At 34.8% G+C, this 16,826-nt stretch overlaps 2 protein-coding genes across 9 annotated transcripts in view; both read left to right on the forward strand.

Annotated features, from left to right (window-relative positions):
- Positions 1-150: 150 nt before the first annotated feature.
- On the forward strand, positions 151-1,763 carry LOC101889222 (uncharacterized). The gene is made up of 3 exons (XM_005177290.4): positions 151-470; positions 537-623; positions 683-1,763. Exons 1-3 carry the CDS (start codon positions 411-413, stop codon positions 872-874), a joined length of 339 nt encoding a protein of 112 aa, XP_005177347.1. The 5' UTR covers positions 151-410; the 3' UTR covers positions 875-1,763.
- Positions 1,764-3,136: 1,373 nt separating this feature from the next.
- LOC101889398 (serine/threonine-protein kinase minibrain) overlaps positions 3,137-16,826 on the forward strand; it is a 43,049-nt gene continuing 29,359 nt past the window's right edge. Inside the window, exons 1-3 of one of the 8 annotated variants that reach the window (XM_059122305.1) lie at positions 3,137-3,229; positions 4,698-4,905; positions 13,792-14,862. In XM_059122305.1, the coding sequence (XP_058978288.1) occupies positions 14,808-14,862 (55 nt within the window). In that variant the 5' untranslated portion in view covers positions 3,137-3,229; positions 4,698-4,905; positions 13,792-14,807. Of the gene's footprint in view, positions 3,749-3,835; positions 4,210-4,697; positions 4,906-13,791; positions 14,863-16,826 lie in introns of those variants that run through there. The other 7 variants (XM_020040151.2, XM_020040148.2, XM_020040149.2 and 4 more) reach the window with 7 other exon arrangements.

Below are 16,826 nucleotides of genomic sequence, written 5' to 3' on the forward strand. Positions count from 1 at the left end.
TAGCCATTAGCGCCAAATCGAACAGGAACAAAAATTAATCAAAATTAACATAAAAACCCCAAAAGTTCTGAGGCTTAAAACTAATTACTACTAAACTTCCAAAGGTTGAATGCTATGAGAACACAAGTTTGAAATAACGGACATTTATTTCTGTACTTAAATGACACATCATCATAAACATCCCTTATTTCGTACAATGTAAACAAAGGATACAGCTGTCATTGAGGGATGTCTTATTTGACATTGCATTTGCAAACAACAAATTCGTCAATTCTTTGGATTTATTAAAGTGTTTGTTGCCATTTTTGGTATTTTTTGGAGCAACCAGACAATAAATCATTGAGACGTTCACTCGCATCCATCGGAGATCCTTTTATCATTGATACACTTTTACACGGAGTCCTATAAAGATGACACCATTTGACGATTTTTCCTATTTAATAAATTTCGTGTTACTTGGGGAGGAACCGGTAAGTTCACCGAAAATATTAACCAAATATCAAAATAGGTTGGTTTATTGAATTCCATCATTCCAGACAATTGAAGATTTCATTTTGTTGGTGGGCACATTTGTGGCTTTTGTTGCCTTCATATTATGGTGCTGCTTTCCCATACAACCGAAGGTAATTTGTTCGAGCGAAATATTGACTTTCCACAGCCATAATACAAGGGTTTCTTTCAGGACTCAAATCATCGCCAATTCTCGTGCAAAACCATTCACTCCATTGACAATACGTCACAGCAAATTCACACCAGCTACAGCAAGACGTCCTCTACAAATTCACTCATGTACAATGATTACGTGGTGAGAAATGGTTCCAGCAGTGGGGCCAACGGTGGAGGTGGACAAACCAGTTATCATTGTTGTACCTAAATCCAAGGGAACCAAGGCAGTTGAAAATGCGGGGGTTTTCGCAAGGGAAACGCTTAGTAGTGCAAGTGCTGTTAACCAATTTATTAGCATGTAAATGTAGAAAAGCTGAGCTACGACTTCCCGTGGAAATTTAACGTAAAAATAATGGCCAAGTCTAGCCAAGTGTATTCCTCCAAAGATGCATTATACCCTAAAGTATTATTTAGACTCATAAATTCCACAAAGGTTGTTCAAAAAACACATTGGACTTTTGTTGATGGCTTTGATTATTTTTTTTATCGTTTTCAAATTTGTACCCACAACAGAGGGAAAGCTTCTAAAGCCTCTACTGATCTCCCAGAACCCGAAGACGAAATGCAATGTAAATATTTATTAAAATTATTTTCTAACCTTATATAATACACACGCTTCAAGTAACCAACCAAACATGCAAAAATGTCCAATTATTTATGAATGAATTTAGAATAAATATATTAGTTTCTTATGTGTATGTATGTATTTAGTTATAAGAGCAAATGCGTTTTACAAACTAAGAACAAGCAATTATATAATTTAAATACAATACAATATTCATTTGATAGACTGATTCATTATTGATATGAAACATTAAAATGCAAGCAGTGAAATGTACAAGAATATTCACAAAAATACAAATAATTTAACATCCCCAAATAACTAAATCTAATTTACAAGTAACAGAATATTTCTTAATCCCTTCGATCTCATCCATTTTTGTTTTAAAGTCAGCTACCAATATTGCGTTACTTATGTATGTAAGTCATATAATAAATATTTTATTAAATACTATGCTAAACTCAAATCCCATAACCTTCGATATGAATATAAATCGAAATAAATGAAAAATATATATTCAAATATTAAAGCAAAATACGGTATTTTTAGTATTATACCCAAAAGAGGTCATGTTCAGATATTGAAACGAATTATCCCTCACAAAATAAATGAGGAGACTAGCTTATCACACCCTTAATTATTAATTTGTATTTTTAAATACTTGCGTGGCAGACTGTACATGAAATGTTTTTGTTAGAAATGCTGTTAATATTTTACTTTGAATGCCACTCATTAGAACCCCTTGGCAAGAAGAAGCAACGAAATATCTAATTTCATTCAATTTTTAAAATGTATTGTTATTAGTTTTTAAGAATGTCTTACCAGCAAATAGAACAACATGTCAGCAATTAAGATGCGCTATGTATGCAGAAATAAGCCAAACCAATGATTTTGTTATCATTTTACTTGGAATGCCAAATTTTTGGCAAACCTTAATAACACAATGAAGAGTACACATTATCAATCAAGGTTGGCATACAATGTTCCCACATAAAGAAATCAAGCATGTGTCTTAGTAATATAAATCGTTATTCTATAATTTAAATGCCTTATTATTTAAATGCCTTAGTAGGGATTGTGAACCCTTGTCACATCCTATTGGTTCCGCGGTATCTATCCATAAAATATCGGTAAAATGGAACAAAAAAATTAAACGCTTAAATGAAGACTAATAAGACTTTTTCTATTGTTAATTCCTACCCTACAATTCCAAACGACCATATATTTATTATCAGGATAACAAATATTATCTATGTGACCAAATTGGTGTGTTGCTTAATTGTTTTCTTGTTCATCCTCCTCTTTTGTAAAAAATGTGGGGTTTTCGCATAATTTATCTCTAACGTTTAAAACTGAAATCATTTACTGTTTATGCCAAGCTCTAGCAAGAAAATTTTTATAAATAAAATGAATTTGACTTATATACAATATTATTGCCAACGTACTATATAATACAAATATGCTCAATGTAAACACATTTTATGACCCAAGGTTATTTTTATTTTTAGAAGTTTAACACATATATAAATCTTCCAATTTCCATAACAATTTGATATATAAAGCTAAAGACAAAGAACAAATTATACATTTCTATTAATATAAATCAAGGTCCACGTTAACAATAGCTGCCATTAAAATATTCTATAAAAATAAGATTAGAAAATATGTGTCATATATTAAAATATATATTAAAAATGTTTTTATAAAACACTTTATTGAAATTGTCGAATCCTTTGATTTCACGACAAATAAATGATGCGTTTTCGTAAAACGTCGACTTTAAATGTCCGTGTAAAGAAGCTTCTATTCCCTGATATATGAAGCCAACAAAAGTAACGCATGTACCTTGAGTTGATAACACAAACCGGGGTACAAAGAGTTTTGTCGGCGTCAACATTGCAAGCATTGCGACACATTCCAGCAACGGCGGTACTTACTAAACACCGTCTTCAGACTTTGGTTGCTGTTTGACCAAATAAAAAAGTCGCGTCGAAAAACTTTGTAAGATTAAAACGTTTTTAAGATTAAATTATTTAATAATAAACGCTGAAAAATGTAATTGCAATAAATGAAAACAAAATTATAAATATCAATTGTTTTGAAATAAGAAAAAAATTGTGTTGAAAGCAAATATACGGCTGGGAAAAAGGCTTGCTTTCTGTGTTCATTCTTTTTCCTCATTCATTCTCTCAAGCCGAAAAATACTAAACGAAAAGAACGCAAATCATCCACGGTGGAGAAAATTCGGAATAGAAAAGCAAGTAATTCAATATTGCCTGTCCGCAAAGTTCGTTTCCAAAAATAAAAATTACTCAAATATATGAAAAATCCATGAAATAAAAAATAACACAATAAAGAAAAAATCACGGAAATTTGTTAAAGCGGACAAAATCGGGGTAAATTGTGTGTGTGTGCGGTTGTGCTTTGTCGTCGTCGTTGCCGTCGCTCTCTTTCTCTGCTGGTGTGTGTTTGCCAGTGTGTCTCCCCCTCCAATAGCGACAAACGTCGCGCCCAGAAAATGTGAATATAACCAAATAAATTTTAATTTAAAAAATCAAAATAGTGTGTACATAATTCAAAAAAATAATATATTTTTTAAAAGTAAAAATAATTTTCAAAAAATACAGATAATCTGTGGAAAGAGAATCTGAGAGAAGAAAGGATAGTGTTTTTGTGCAAAAAAATGTGTTTGCTGCCGGTAGCGCAGTCGTTTACGTCGCTGCCGACCTCGGCACTGAGCCGTCGACGTCTGCTGAAGGCTTAGTTAGTTGACTGCAAATATTTAGCATACACACTACAAGTCATATTGGAGTCTAATATCTTCATTATCGTCGTCATCATCATTATCGTTGTCGTCATTTTGGATGGCGTTGGGCTCTCCTCTCTTTTTGTTCATGGCAACGCCAACGACCGACATGTTGTTGTAGGAGATGAGATGCTGATGTTTTTGTAGCAGAAGAGTCGTCAATTGACAAGTCAAAGTCAGTAATTGTCGTCTGTTTGGCATTTCCCAACCTGAAAAATAGCAACATTTTCGTTCACCACCTCTCGCACTGGTGGGAGAAGATAAGAGAACATACACGGAACCAAGAGTACAAAACAATACAAACAAATCAAAATTCCATTTCCTACAATTTGATCTGACTGCTCCTTGCATTTTTCTTCGAAAACGAACTGTTCCCACACACACACACACACACCAACACATTATACACAACAAAAAGAACAATAACGTCATTATTGTCGCTGTTGGATTCCTTTTTGCCTCTCTATTCTCAATTTTCGAAGAGTTTGTTTGGTTTCTTTATTTTTATCTGTTTTGTGTGTGTTTTTCTCTCTCGATTTTTTGTGTTCTTTTGTCCCTCTGTCCCCTTCCAAAAACAGCAACAACAACAAAAACAGTACCGTGTGAACAGACAAAAGAACTCAAATAACAACGTTTCGTTTCTTTTTTTCTGTTTCTGTTTAGTTTTGTGTTATTGCCATCGCCACAAACAACAATAACAACACCACCAACACCACGACACAACAATAGCAACAAAAACAAAATACATTTAATAAATAATTTTGTTAAATTGGAATAACTTTAATTGAAAATGCTACGAATTAATATCAGCAAGACACCCGGAATTTTAACGTTCACGGAAAAGGACTATCAAAACAACACCATATGAAAAGTAAGTAGAAACGCCGATTTCCATTTTTGTTCTTTTTCGTGAGCGGTGTCAATTTTCTAATATCTCTTTGTTTCTCTTAGTGGGTCCTTGGCAAATTATTTGGCAACACTACTTTGTGTGTTGTATCGAGGGCTTATAGGGGACTAGTTCGAATACTCTACGATTTCAAAAGTCCTAACTTGGCTCTTTATTATAAAATTAATGTCCGGGACTCTGAAGAAAATACTATTTCATTGGAAAATGAGACAAATTGAGGACATTTCTGTCGTGGATTCAGTCTCGAAAATCCACCTGTATCTTTGTGAAAGGTGTACTCACTAACTTGGCACTCTTCGATAAATTTGACCACAAGGATCTAATGTACCCCTCATTTATCTCTTCGTTGATTGTCTGCTTATTGGGCTACCTTCCGCTTCTAAATGAATTTGTGGTTCGATAGACTATAATAATCATTGTGATACTAATGCTTCAAATACCCATGCTAATACATTTCGGATAATAAGCCATGAATACTTGAAAATGGGGAAATCAATAATATATTTTTGTCCTGCTAGGTACCTATAGGAACCTTAATAATCTTGAAGGAAATAGGAGGGAACAAATAAAGAACATTGTTGTTGGTAGGAAAGGGGGGCCTAATACAAGGGGGGAAACTAGTTTTGTTTTTAACTTTCCTCTCCCCGCTAACGGATATATAAGTTAAAGCTATCTTCTTTTGTAGAAGCTTGTCATTCATTGTATCCCATGAAAGACCATATTTTTTATACTTTCATTCAACACTCAGAGTAGTCAGGTACCACCATGTGCATGCATGCTTTGTTCACTGGCTCGTTTATTTAATTCATGCGCTGTGTTCATTGACATTGTGCTGTCAACGGCTTTGGGAAACAGGTCAAAGAAATCTTAAATTAAGTATTAAATAAGAAGATGTGGGTTGGGGCAGCAGATGACATGCTAATGGTAGCTTGTGGCGTTTTAACAAAGCAACAGTTCTTCTCCATTATTGATGTTTTATTTGCTTTTTTTCATATAGTTATTAATATAAGAGTACTTTTTTTCATTTCCGTCTTGCTCATTGTCCACTTTATTGAGGAGCTATTTAAATATGTATAAATAATTAAATTTATTTTACTTCACTGCATGCTTTGTGAGTCAGCATTTGTGCATTTTGTCGTTCGTCCGTCAAACTTGTTTCGTTTATTGAACTTGCCGGCAACATCGTTGCGAACAATGCTGCCTGACGCATGCTTTGAATTTCCAAAGTTTTTTTATTGACAAAGATCAGTTCTTCTCATACATTTACAAATTAAAAGTCGACGCTCTTGCTTGTTCTCGTCGGCTTGCTTTTCTTTTGAAAAGTGTTTTCATATAATGCTGTAAAGTGTTGTAATGGCATTGTTGGTAATGGCATTTCAAAAAAGTTACCTATTTTATATTAATTGGGAATCAATGCAATGGTAGAATTTTCGAATTACATATTTCTATATTGTATTTGGTAATTTCTTTTGAAATTAAATCCCACAGATCACTTGGTTCAATTCGCTTATTGGCCTGTGGAGTTCATATGCACTCCCATATGATTGGTCATTTGACCATAAGATCTACCCAAGCAATAAAATCTGCTTTTGAAAATATCAAATTTTCAGGCAAAACTTACGGAAAACAAATTTAAATCTGAACGTATGGTCTATATGGTCGAACAAAGACTACGAGACAAAATATGAGACTGTTGTGTGAGTGTTGAAGTATTGACTTTTTAAGGGAAATAACCTCAAGGTCTTCACATTGATGACTAAAATGTCAAAGACTGTTGTAAATTGAAAAAGTAGGGAGCCCACAAAGCCTTACATTTGAGAATTCTCTGTTTTTCAATATAACGAATGATTATTGGGCGCATTGCAATTACGAATTTGTCCCCATTTTCTCAGGGAGCTATACCAAGTTTTATCGTAAATCACCCATCCTTGATCCTTTTCATTTAAAAGGGGAGATTTTTCTTTCATATAAATCTCCTGATCATTAAAATTGAACTCGACAAATGGTCCAACAAAATTATTCATTCTTTGTTAATAAATAATGGCAAAGTGTTTATGACTTTATGACAATCGATTATCCATTTTGAGGGTCAAATTTGCAAGTCATTTCATTCCGCCGGCTCTCATTTGTATTTGTCTACTTTGAGCTGCTGCTCTCGTACTCGTCATTGACTCTCTCAACAAATCCCGTGTTCTATGCCAAACACAACCCCCTCAATCACAAGTGATCGTTGCCGTCGTCGTCGTCGTTGTCATGTTTTTATTATTGTTTGTTTTTGTTACTGCTTTCTTTTGACAAAGCTTTCTAAATATTGAAGTGAGTGTGTGTGTGTCTGTGCACTTCGTTGTTTTTAATTTTTTTTATTGAGAAGCACAAAGCAACACACATTTAATTTCTGATTGTACCTGTGACGGGCGCGTGTTTGACGCTGTGGGTATCTAACTGGGCAAGGGGTGAGAGAGTGTGTGTAGATTTTTGAGTTTTTAAATATTTTTTCCTTCTGCTTTTACTTTGATTTGTATTCATTCGTTTTTGTTTCTTCTTTGTTTTGGTTGGTGGGTACATCCAACCATGTTTGGAGTTCATTATTGTTTCTGTTTTTTTTTTTTGGAAGACTGCTGTTGATAGCCGTTAGAAATAATGAAAAGAAATTGCGTTATTGTTGTTGTTGTTAATTTGTATCTGTATCTTCTCTCTGTGTTGCTCAACTTTATTTAGTCAGTCGGTCGTCAAATTGGTTCGTTCTTGCTCTGTTTGGGTGTGTGTGTGTGTGTGCGTATGTTTGTGATGTCATGTGTGAGAGAGAGTGTTTGCCGCCGTCGTCGCCGCTTTTGTTGTTGTTGCTTTTCGGTGGGATTCTTGTGTGTTTGATATTTATTTGTATTACTTTCTGTCGCTGCCTTGCTGTTGTTGCTGTGCCTGTCGTGGGTCATTGTACCTTAAAAACGTCATGCTCTCTTTAAGTTTGAACAAACACCAGCCAAAAGCAGCAAGCAGTTCCTCCTCTTCTTCTTCGTCTTTTTCAAAAAATAGCATTTCATTATTATGAATTTGATTTTCTTATTACCACCGACCTACCTATTATTCGTTTTCGTTTTTTTGGCTTAGTTTGTTTTTTGTTGCTCCGTTACCAAGAGCTTTTATTTCAACTGGGAAGAGATTGAAGTTGGCAAATAAAAAGAATAGAAAAAAAAACAAACAAACGTTGGTCTAAAATTGTACAATGAACTGTGCGAAATTCAAGTGTTATCTTGGTTTGGTTTTGCTGCCAAGTGCTAAAAATATCCAGCAAGGGCTGACTGGCCGTACGGCTAAAAAAGGTGATGCTAATTATCGTCTATTTATTGGTTGCACTCTTTTTTGGTGGTATTTTTCTTAAGCAAAACACAATGTTTTTTTTTTAATGACAGCCAAAAGCTGAAGATAACTCTTTTCATTGGTAGTTATTATTAGCTCCTAAAATGTTAAGATTGTGATTGATTTTGAGGGGTGCGGTGTGCTGGAGTACCTATCTGGGTGCGAATGGGGAAATGCAATTATAAAATAATACTGAAATAGATTTACGCGGTAAAAAAATCTTAAAAACAACTCAAGTGTAGCAAATACTCTTAGATTTTACCCCAGATTTTTGACCAGAAAGTCCGAGTTCAGGTTGAACATACCCAGAAGAGAATATCTCTAGACCCAGAAAAGATCACAAAATGTTGCATTTTGGAAAGCTAAAAGTGTCAGCTATAATTTGGCATCAAACGATATCTATATTGTCTGTATCGGATAAGTGGAACCGGGTCTTGAACCCGAACTTTCGGGTAAAAAATCTTGGGTCCCGGGTCCCTCCCCCAAGAAAAAAAAATTTCCTTTAATCGGAGTAAACACACCTTCCAACAGTAGGTCGAATATAGTGTAAATATAGTAAAATATAATCATCACTTATTTTTCACATTACCAGTAATGAGAAACGTCGGCACTGTAATAATTAACGTCGCTAATCATTACTACTCGGTTAGGGTGACGTGCCCTTGTAAAAAATGGATTAGAAGGTAGGTTTGTAAGCAGTTAAGCTATTCCAGAAAGTTTAGGCTACCCATTATTTGGTAATGGAAATTTCTACTGGACGGTATTAGCATTAATGGTGTGTCTTTGCAAACTCTTCGATCTTAGCTTTTGTAGCCAGAGTTGCTCACACTGTGCTGCCGTTACTCATTCTTTGTCAGAAAATGTTACATTTAAGTTTGAAATAAAACTTGGATTGGATTGGACAACTAAGCAAATATTTAAGAAAGCCCAAATCTCTACTTCCCACCTTGCTCAATCATAAGCAATCTAATTAAAAAATATTAAGTATTTAGCGAAGTAACCTTTGGCTAGGGAAACCATTCCTCCTCTCTCTTAAAAATAGTACCTATCTATTTGTGTTTACACTACTAGACCCTGTAAACATTTGGGGCTGGTTCATTTGAAATGTAATTTTATTTGCACGCCAGACATTGTTGCCGGAAGAGAATGCAAAAAAAGTAAAAAACAATGCAAGCAAACAAAGTTTGTTGTTGTTAGACATTCACTTGCACCTCCACCAAATCATTCATGTCCCCTTTCGCTCCTAACAACCTTAGACACTGCGTTTTCTGTTCTAGGCAGCCGGGGAGGGATAGATAATTATCAGCATTGTTATCGTTGTCGTTGTTGTAAAACAAAACTTAAATAGGCATTTTGCGGTATTGGTTTCGAAAGACTCTCCGTTATTAACAAACAAATATCCCGCACATACATACGTAGGTGTGAGTGCATCTAGGTGCTTGACACGTGACGATTAGGCGCCAGTTACAGATACCAAAGGCCAGAAGTGATGATAATGCGGCTGATGACGTGGGCGTTCAATTTACAATGTGACGCAGAAACAATATTCCTTAACTTCCTCTCCTCCCTTTTTCATTTCTGGATCTATTTTTATTTCACAATTTTTGCAACAAGAAAAGCGTCCGCCGCCTCATTTTTGCTGAGTAATTGAATGCGCACAAATGCAAAGCTGAATTTGAATGTTTCTATGACGCTTTGTTTCTTTCTTTGCCAGGCACTGGATGAATGAGTGATTGCTTCCATTGGCAATTTGTTTTCTTTTCTCTCTCTCTCAAAGTAATTTGCGCACTTGAAACTTGTTTCGCTGAGAGAGAATAAACAATTACAAGATGATATCAATAACATAAATTACAACAAAAATAGGAAGGCAGATAGGTATAGGCCATGAAGATATTGTGAAGCATTGAACTTGTTTTGAAAACATTTCGAATAAGAGCGTGTGGCAAATATTTAGAAAAGAATGTGTGTAAATAGATCGTTGTGGTTACTGTTCCCAGCAAGAATTATCGAGCAACTTCCTTCTCAGAGAGTACGGCATAAAAATGTATGCTCTTTTGCAAGAAAAATGTAAGCAGACTTAAAATGTCATCTGTGAAAATATCTGTTACCCGAGGCGCATCTATCTACATTTTGAGGAATATTAGTCAGGCCAGGAGTCCGGTTTTCTGCCGACTTATTCAAGTCATAGCTTTTTGATGGCAGATCAATCTCTTAGAAAAATTTGCCAGCTCTGCAAGTGAGATCCCGGATCTTTCAAAGACACTATTACATTGAGAATAAATCGATTGTGACTATTCGTACTTACCCCTCAGCGACTGCTCCTGAATGACTAGTTTTGCCAGAAAAGTGTCAAAAAATATTTTCATGCAATTCGGGATAAGTGAACGGAGGCCTCGTATGACTGAACGGATTCCCTTGCATTTGGAAGGAATAATATACTTTATTTGATCTGATGCTACGAACTTTAGATATTTTTCAATTTGATTTTTTTTCGAGTTAAAACAGGTGCTAAGGGAAGTCAAAATTCTCCCTCCTCAAGAATTGAGAATGTGTTCTGTCTTAGTTTACAGTGTGTCTTTGCCCTTTGCTCTGTAGTCCTACCACAAATATGCACCTGCCAAAAACTGTGCGCCTTAGCAACGATTTGGAGTCACACATTCTCCACACGCAGGCTGTGCACACGCACCAAACGAACTTGCATATTACTCTGCACACTACAATCCATGAAGATAACATTAAATAACTGACTGGTCGACCGACCGGCTGTATGGATGGACGGAGGGACGGACTCTGGGTGGAGTATGGTGTAACAAAAAAAGTACAAAGTTTCATTTCAGTCAGCACCTTGTTGCCTTTTTTTAGGCCGGTGATGATGGCACACATCAGGAGCCTTAGCAGACAGACAGACAAACAAACAACCGGCTGAACAGCCGGCTGGGTCAGTAACAGAACCCAATATTTTTATCATCTGGAACGTTTTTACAATACGCAACCGATTCGAGTTTTTGGTTTGTTGCAACATTGTAGGAGACTTGCATCACTTCTCCATGACATAATTATTCTGTTGTCGCTTTGTATGCCAAAGTTTTTTGTTTGGAAGCCACCATCACAGGATTAAATAGTTGTTTTTGGCGCGCTTCATTTAATTCGATTGCCGGGCTTAATAATTTTTTTTGTCAAATTTTCTGGGAAGGAAAAAATTAAAGTAAAAAACAACATTTTCAAACAGGCAATAGGGCTTAGACTTTTTGCAAATAAATATTAACTCAAAGTTGTTTTTTGGTACACAACAGTGACAATATCGGAGATTTTCTCAAGTTTTCAATGTCGAGCCCATTCGATTTTTAAACAACGGTTTTTTCTTTCTCATTTTCATAATTTTTCTATAATTAAGTCTTTAGAGATAAAATGTAGTTGTTTTTGTTGCTGTCACAAAAATGACAGATTAAATGAAAAACAAGAACAAAAAAACGCTAATATTTTCTTCAGTATTTAGGTCAGAAGAATATGACGTATTTTCCTATGACAACAACATTGGCAAATTGAAACAACAACACAAGGTTTTAGTTGCCTACACACATACATATATGCGACCTGTATGTAAATATTCTGTCAAAAGTATGTGTGTGTAGCCGTGTGTAAATGTGTCTTGAGCAAAGTACGCTCAGCTGTAGCTAAGCGAGACAAATTATGATGGGAAGTAGATTTTTCTTTTTGAAAAGCTACACACCAACCCATCGCCATCCAAAAAACAAACCATAAGTTACACATTTCCAGAAAAGAATCTGTTTAAGTAGGGCCTTTAGCTTAGGGCTTTTTAAAATGGTATCTCCAGACTTAATGAAGACTTGTAGCTTTTTATTTAGATATACGGATACCCACTTCAAACCCCAATACTGCCGAGTTGTAGGCTATTTATTTTGAAATAATTGTTTTTAGATAAAATATGTCAAAACCTTTCCCAACAGCATTTTGAGAACCACCTCGGCGGAATAATTCATTACAAGGTAATGCAAACAAAATTACCTGGATGTAGAAAAATAATGGGTTATTCCTTTAAATTTTACAAGTAAATATATAACTTTTTCTCTCTGTAAAAAACTTGATTAATGATACAGCAAACTCTCTCTCTCTCACCAACAAATGATGGGTTTTACATTGACACTACATTTTGACAACAGTAACTAGTTACCAAACATCATCCTACCCCATATTTTCGCATTGAAAGCAAGTACTAAATACTTTACATTTAAGCTTACAAGTAATGCTTGTGGTATATAGTTGTGTTTAAAGTAATGCTGAAAGTTTGATTGATTCTGTTTATTTCCAATTTTTTGCTTTCAACCCAATTGTGAATACATTATGGGTACTAGGATGACAAACATTACCAGATCGCTTCAGCTCACATGTGTGCGCCAATTGTTGTGAGGGCGCGTGATAGCTTTTAGAGCGTTGCGTGTGTATGCTGTTGAGTTTTGTGTAGCCTATTTTTACCACCTTGGCGTGATTAACAGCAAAACGCTTTAGTAATTTAGCGCTTTTTAGTTGGTTTTCAATGTTTTCTTTTGACTTTCTTCGCATTTTTTTATTTCTCCCTAGTTGTGGTATTTGCCAAGTGAAAGTGTTTGGTCGCATGAATAGCTTATTCATCGTTTGTAAAATGCGGCAAAATATGAAAAGTTTGTAGTTTATGGTATTTTATGCCGGTGGTCTTTACATGTTTTGACAGACACACGCTTCAACCATTCAATGACATATATTAAATGATGGAATGTATTAGCAACAAAATATGTTTTTGAGGCATATTTGTTCCCCTTTACCTCTCTTTTTTATTTCAATCCACCTGTGTGTTCTATACTTATAATTAAATGCGCCTACTTGGTATTCTATGAATTTTCTTAACAAAAATAATAATATTAAATTATATATCCACATTTAATAATAGCTTAACTATATTTTTGAACTAAAAACAATGGATAACCATGGACCAATGCCTACATAAGGTCGGCCAGGAAGAGTACTGTTGTCAAAAATATAACAATAAACTTGGTAGTTTTTGCACCATTGTGATTTGACTCTCTTTCAATTTCAAATCACAATATGTCTTTTGACAGCAAACTTAGTTTTCAGATGGGCTTACTATGCCATGTCATGGACTAAGAAAGGGGCGGAATTCTTGTTTATATAAATATGAAATGACAAATATTTTCTCTCTCTCTTCTATAAAAGTTTTTATTTTACTTTTTCGTAGAACAATAAGACATTTGGAGAGCTGTTAAATAAATTTTTGTTATTAAACCTAGGTTTTCTAAAAAAAATTGCCTCCTTGCCTTATTACAGGAAGCTCTTATAAATAATCGGACCTACTAGAGACTCCTATTTTTGCAAATTTTACTACTTTTTTTTAAATAATTTTTAAATTATCAATTGAATTCTTTTTTAGTATTAAAGACCATTTTGATCTAATCAATATTTCTCTTATTCTTTTTTCAGATTTTCCAATCTTAAATGCGGCTTCAAAATGATCCGGAATAGATTCTAAATAATAAAGAAAACGCCAAGAAAAAGTTTAAAAAAATATTGTGAAACAGAGAAACAAGAATGTCATAATTTCAAAAAGATTGCAATACAATAATAACAATTGTATACCATTTTGCAACAAAGTAATAAAATAACAACAGCAAAAGAAACAAGAAATGCCCCATTTTTGTTCACCGTAACAGACCAGAGGAAAAAAGTTTGTAAAATGTTTCGTTGTCATTTAAATTTTGTGGCGTTAATTTTGAATGTGAAAAATGTTCAAAGTACTTGTCTTGAAAGACCCAACTACAACAATAACAGCAATATTATTATGCACGTTGACAACTATAAAAACAACAATAACAACATAATTTTGTAAAACCCAACAAAAGTTAAGTGAAAAAGTTTCAAATTAACCACTGAAAAAAGTTTCAAAAAAAAAAAAAACAGTCTTAGAAAAGTATTAACTAAGACCAAACATATAGTAGAGCAACCCGTAATAAGAATTTGTATTGAAAAGAAAAAAAAATACAAACAAAAAAGAATATGTACAGAGTGTGTTCAAAACAGATCAAATAATACCAACTACTTTTGGAAATTAATACATAATAAATAGCAAAGCAAAAGCAAAAACAAAAAAAAAACGAAAAGAAAATAATAACCACAAACATAGCAACAACGTAATTTAATATATTAGTGCATTGTTGTTACCTTTCCCCCCCGACAACCCCTCTCGTTCATTATTTCCACACACCGAAACAAACAAACAAACACCGTTGGAAAAGTTATTTTTTCCAAGAAATTTGTGGTTTTTTGATACGAACCCCGGCGACACTTTAAATTCTTTGGAAAAATCTGGACGGTGAATCCCCGTTAGGCGCACTTGTTTTTTTTGTAACCAACAGAGCCACCGTTAGCGTTACTGCAGCTGCTGTTGCCACATTGCTCCCACTTCCCGCGCATACCACGACAAATAGAACGGTCTTTATATGTATAGACTAGAGGATACAAGCGGCGCCGCCATGGACAAAGCCAAACAAAAATGTAAGTATATATCTACATATATTTATATATATCCGTGCTGTGTGCCTATTTAAAAATACCCACGATTTGTGGCAGGCAAAAGAAAATATTGAACAATATACAGGGGTGGGGCTTATTGTTTTTAAAAGATCGGCTTATTTAATATCCCTTTCAAGAGCTGATGTTCGTAGGATGTGTTTAATATGCCCATAGAGTCTGGTTTTATTTTTATACCCTCCGCCATAGTATGGAGGGTATATTGCGTTTGTCATTCCGTTTGTAACACCTCGAGATATACATTTTCGACCCCACAAAGTATAAATATTCCCGATCAGCATAGAATTCTATGTCGGTATAGCGCTGTCCGTCTGTGGAAATCACTCTAGCTTTCAAGCGACGTTAAGTAAGTTGATAAAATTTTACTTACATTTATATTATGTCTGCAGGACTTTTGGTATTGGGAATGGCCCATGTAGGTCCACGATTTCGTATAGCTCCCATACAATGGTACCTCCCTATTTTCGGTATTTTGGCGACATTGTTCACCGGAAATGACAGAAAATTTTCCATGCCCGAAAATATATAACGGTACCTCCCTGTATTCGGTATTTTGATGATTTAAGCTACATTACTCAATGTTTTTATACCCTCCACCATACTATGGAGGGTATATTAACTTTGTCATTCCGTTTGTAACTCCTCGAAATACTCATATCAGACCCAACAAAGTATATATATTCTTGATCAGCGTAAAATTCTAAGTCGATTTAGCGATGTCCGTCTGTCTGTCTGTCTGTTGTAATCACGCTATCTTTCGAATGAATTGAGATAGATGGCTAACATTTTGCACACATGTTTATTTTTCCAGTAGGCAGGTTAAGTTCGTAAATGGGCCATGTAGGTCAACGTTTTCATATAGCCCCCATATAACGGTACCTCCCTATATTCGGTATTTTGATGATTTTAGCGACATTATTCACGGGAATTGTTTCAAATTTGGTATTTGAAGTTCAAAATGGATACTACACCCTAAGACAGAAAATTGTCTGTGCAGGTCCACGTCTTCATATAGCCCCCATATAACGGTACCTCCCTATATTCGGTATTTTGATGATTTTAGCGACATTATTCACCGGAATTGTTTTAAAATTGGTATTTGAAGTTCGTTATGGAAACTACAGTCTGTGACAGAAAATTGTCTGTGCGGGTCCAGGTCTTCGTATAGCCCCCATATAACGGTACCTCCCTATATTCGGTATTTTGATGATTTTAGCTACATTATTCATCGTTTATTTCAAGTTTCGAATTTGAATATGGTAATGGCTTATGACAAACAATGCCTATGTATGTCCACGTCGTATAGACCCCAAAATAACGGCTATATTCGGTATTTTTAAAATTTTAACAGAATTTTTTAAGGATTTTATTTTTTGAATATTTCCAAATTCGTTGCAAATGGTGGAGGGTATTAAAAGTTCGGCCCGGCCGAACTTACTGCTTTTTAACTTGTTTTTTTTTCAAGATTCGCATTTGAACATTGTAATGGCTTATGACAAAAGTTGCCTATGCAGGTCCACGCCGTCTAGAGACTCTGATATAATGGCTACATTTGGTATTTTAAAGATACTAACAGAATTTTTAACGTTTTTTTCTTTTTGGAAATTGCCAAATTCGTTTCAAATGGTGGAGGGTATTCAAAGTTGGGCCGGCCGAACCTACGACCTTTTTACTGGTTTTGACTGCAGCTAGGTACTTTGTCCTCATTCCATTTTTTCGTCTTTCACCCATGTCCCATATCCCACTTAAAAAACAAAAAAAAAACAAAAAAACAAAAACATAATTAAAAGTTTATGGTGTCTCAATACACTCTCATACAACATATAATCCTTCAAATGGTAACCCGAGGCCTCAAATCTTTTTTCTTTTACTTGGAGATTTAATAATGTCACAATCGGACGATCAGGGCCATAGTTGTAAGAACAAAT

The sequence above is a fragment of the Musca domestica genome, unplaced genomic scaffold (genome assembly GCF_030504385.1).
Source record: "Musca domestica strain aabys unplaced genomic scaffold, Musca_domestica.polishedcontigs.V.1.1 20, whole genome shotgun sequence".
NCBI classification, from domain to species: domain Eukaryota; kingdom Metazoa; phylum Arthropoda; class Insecta; order Diptera; family Muscidae; genus Musca; species Musca domestica.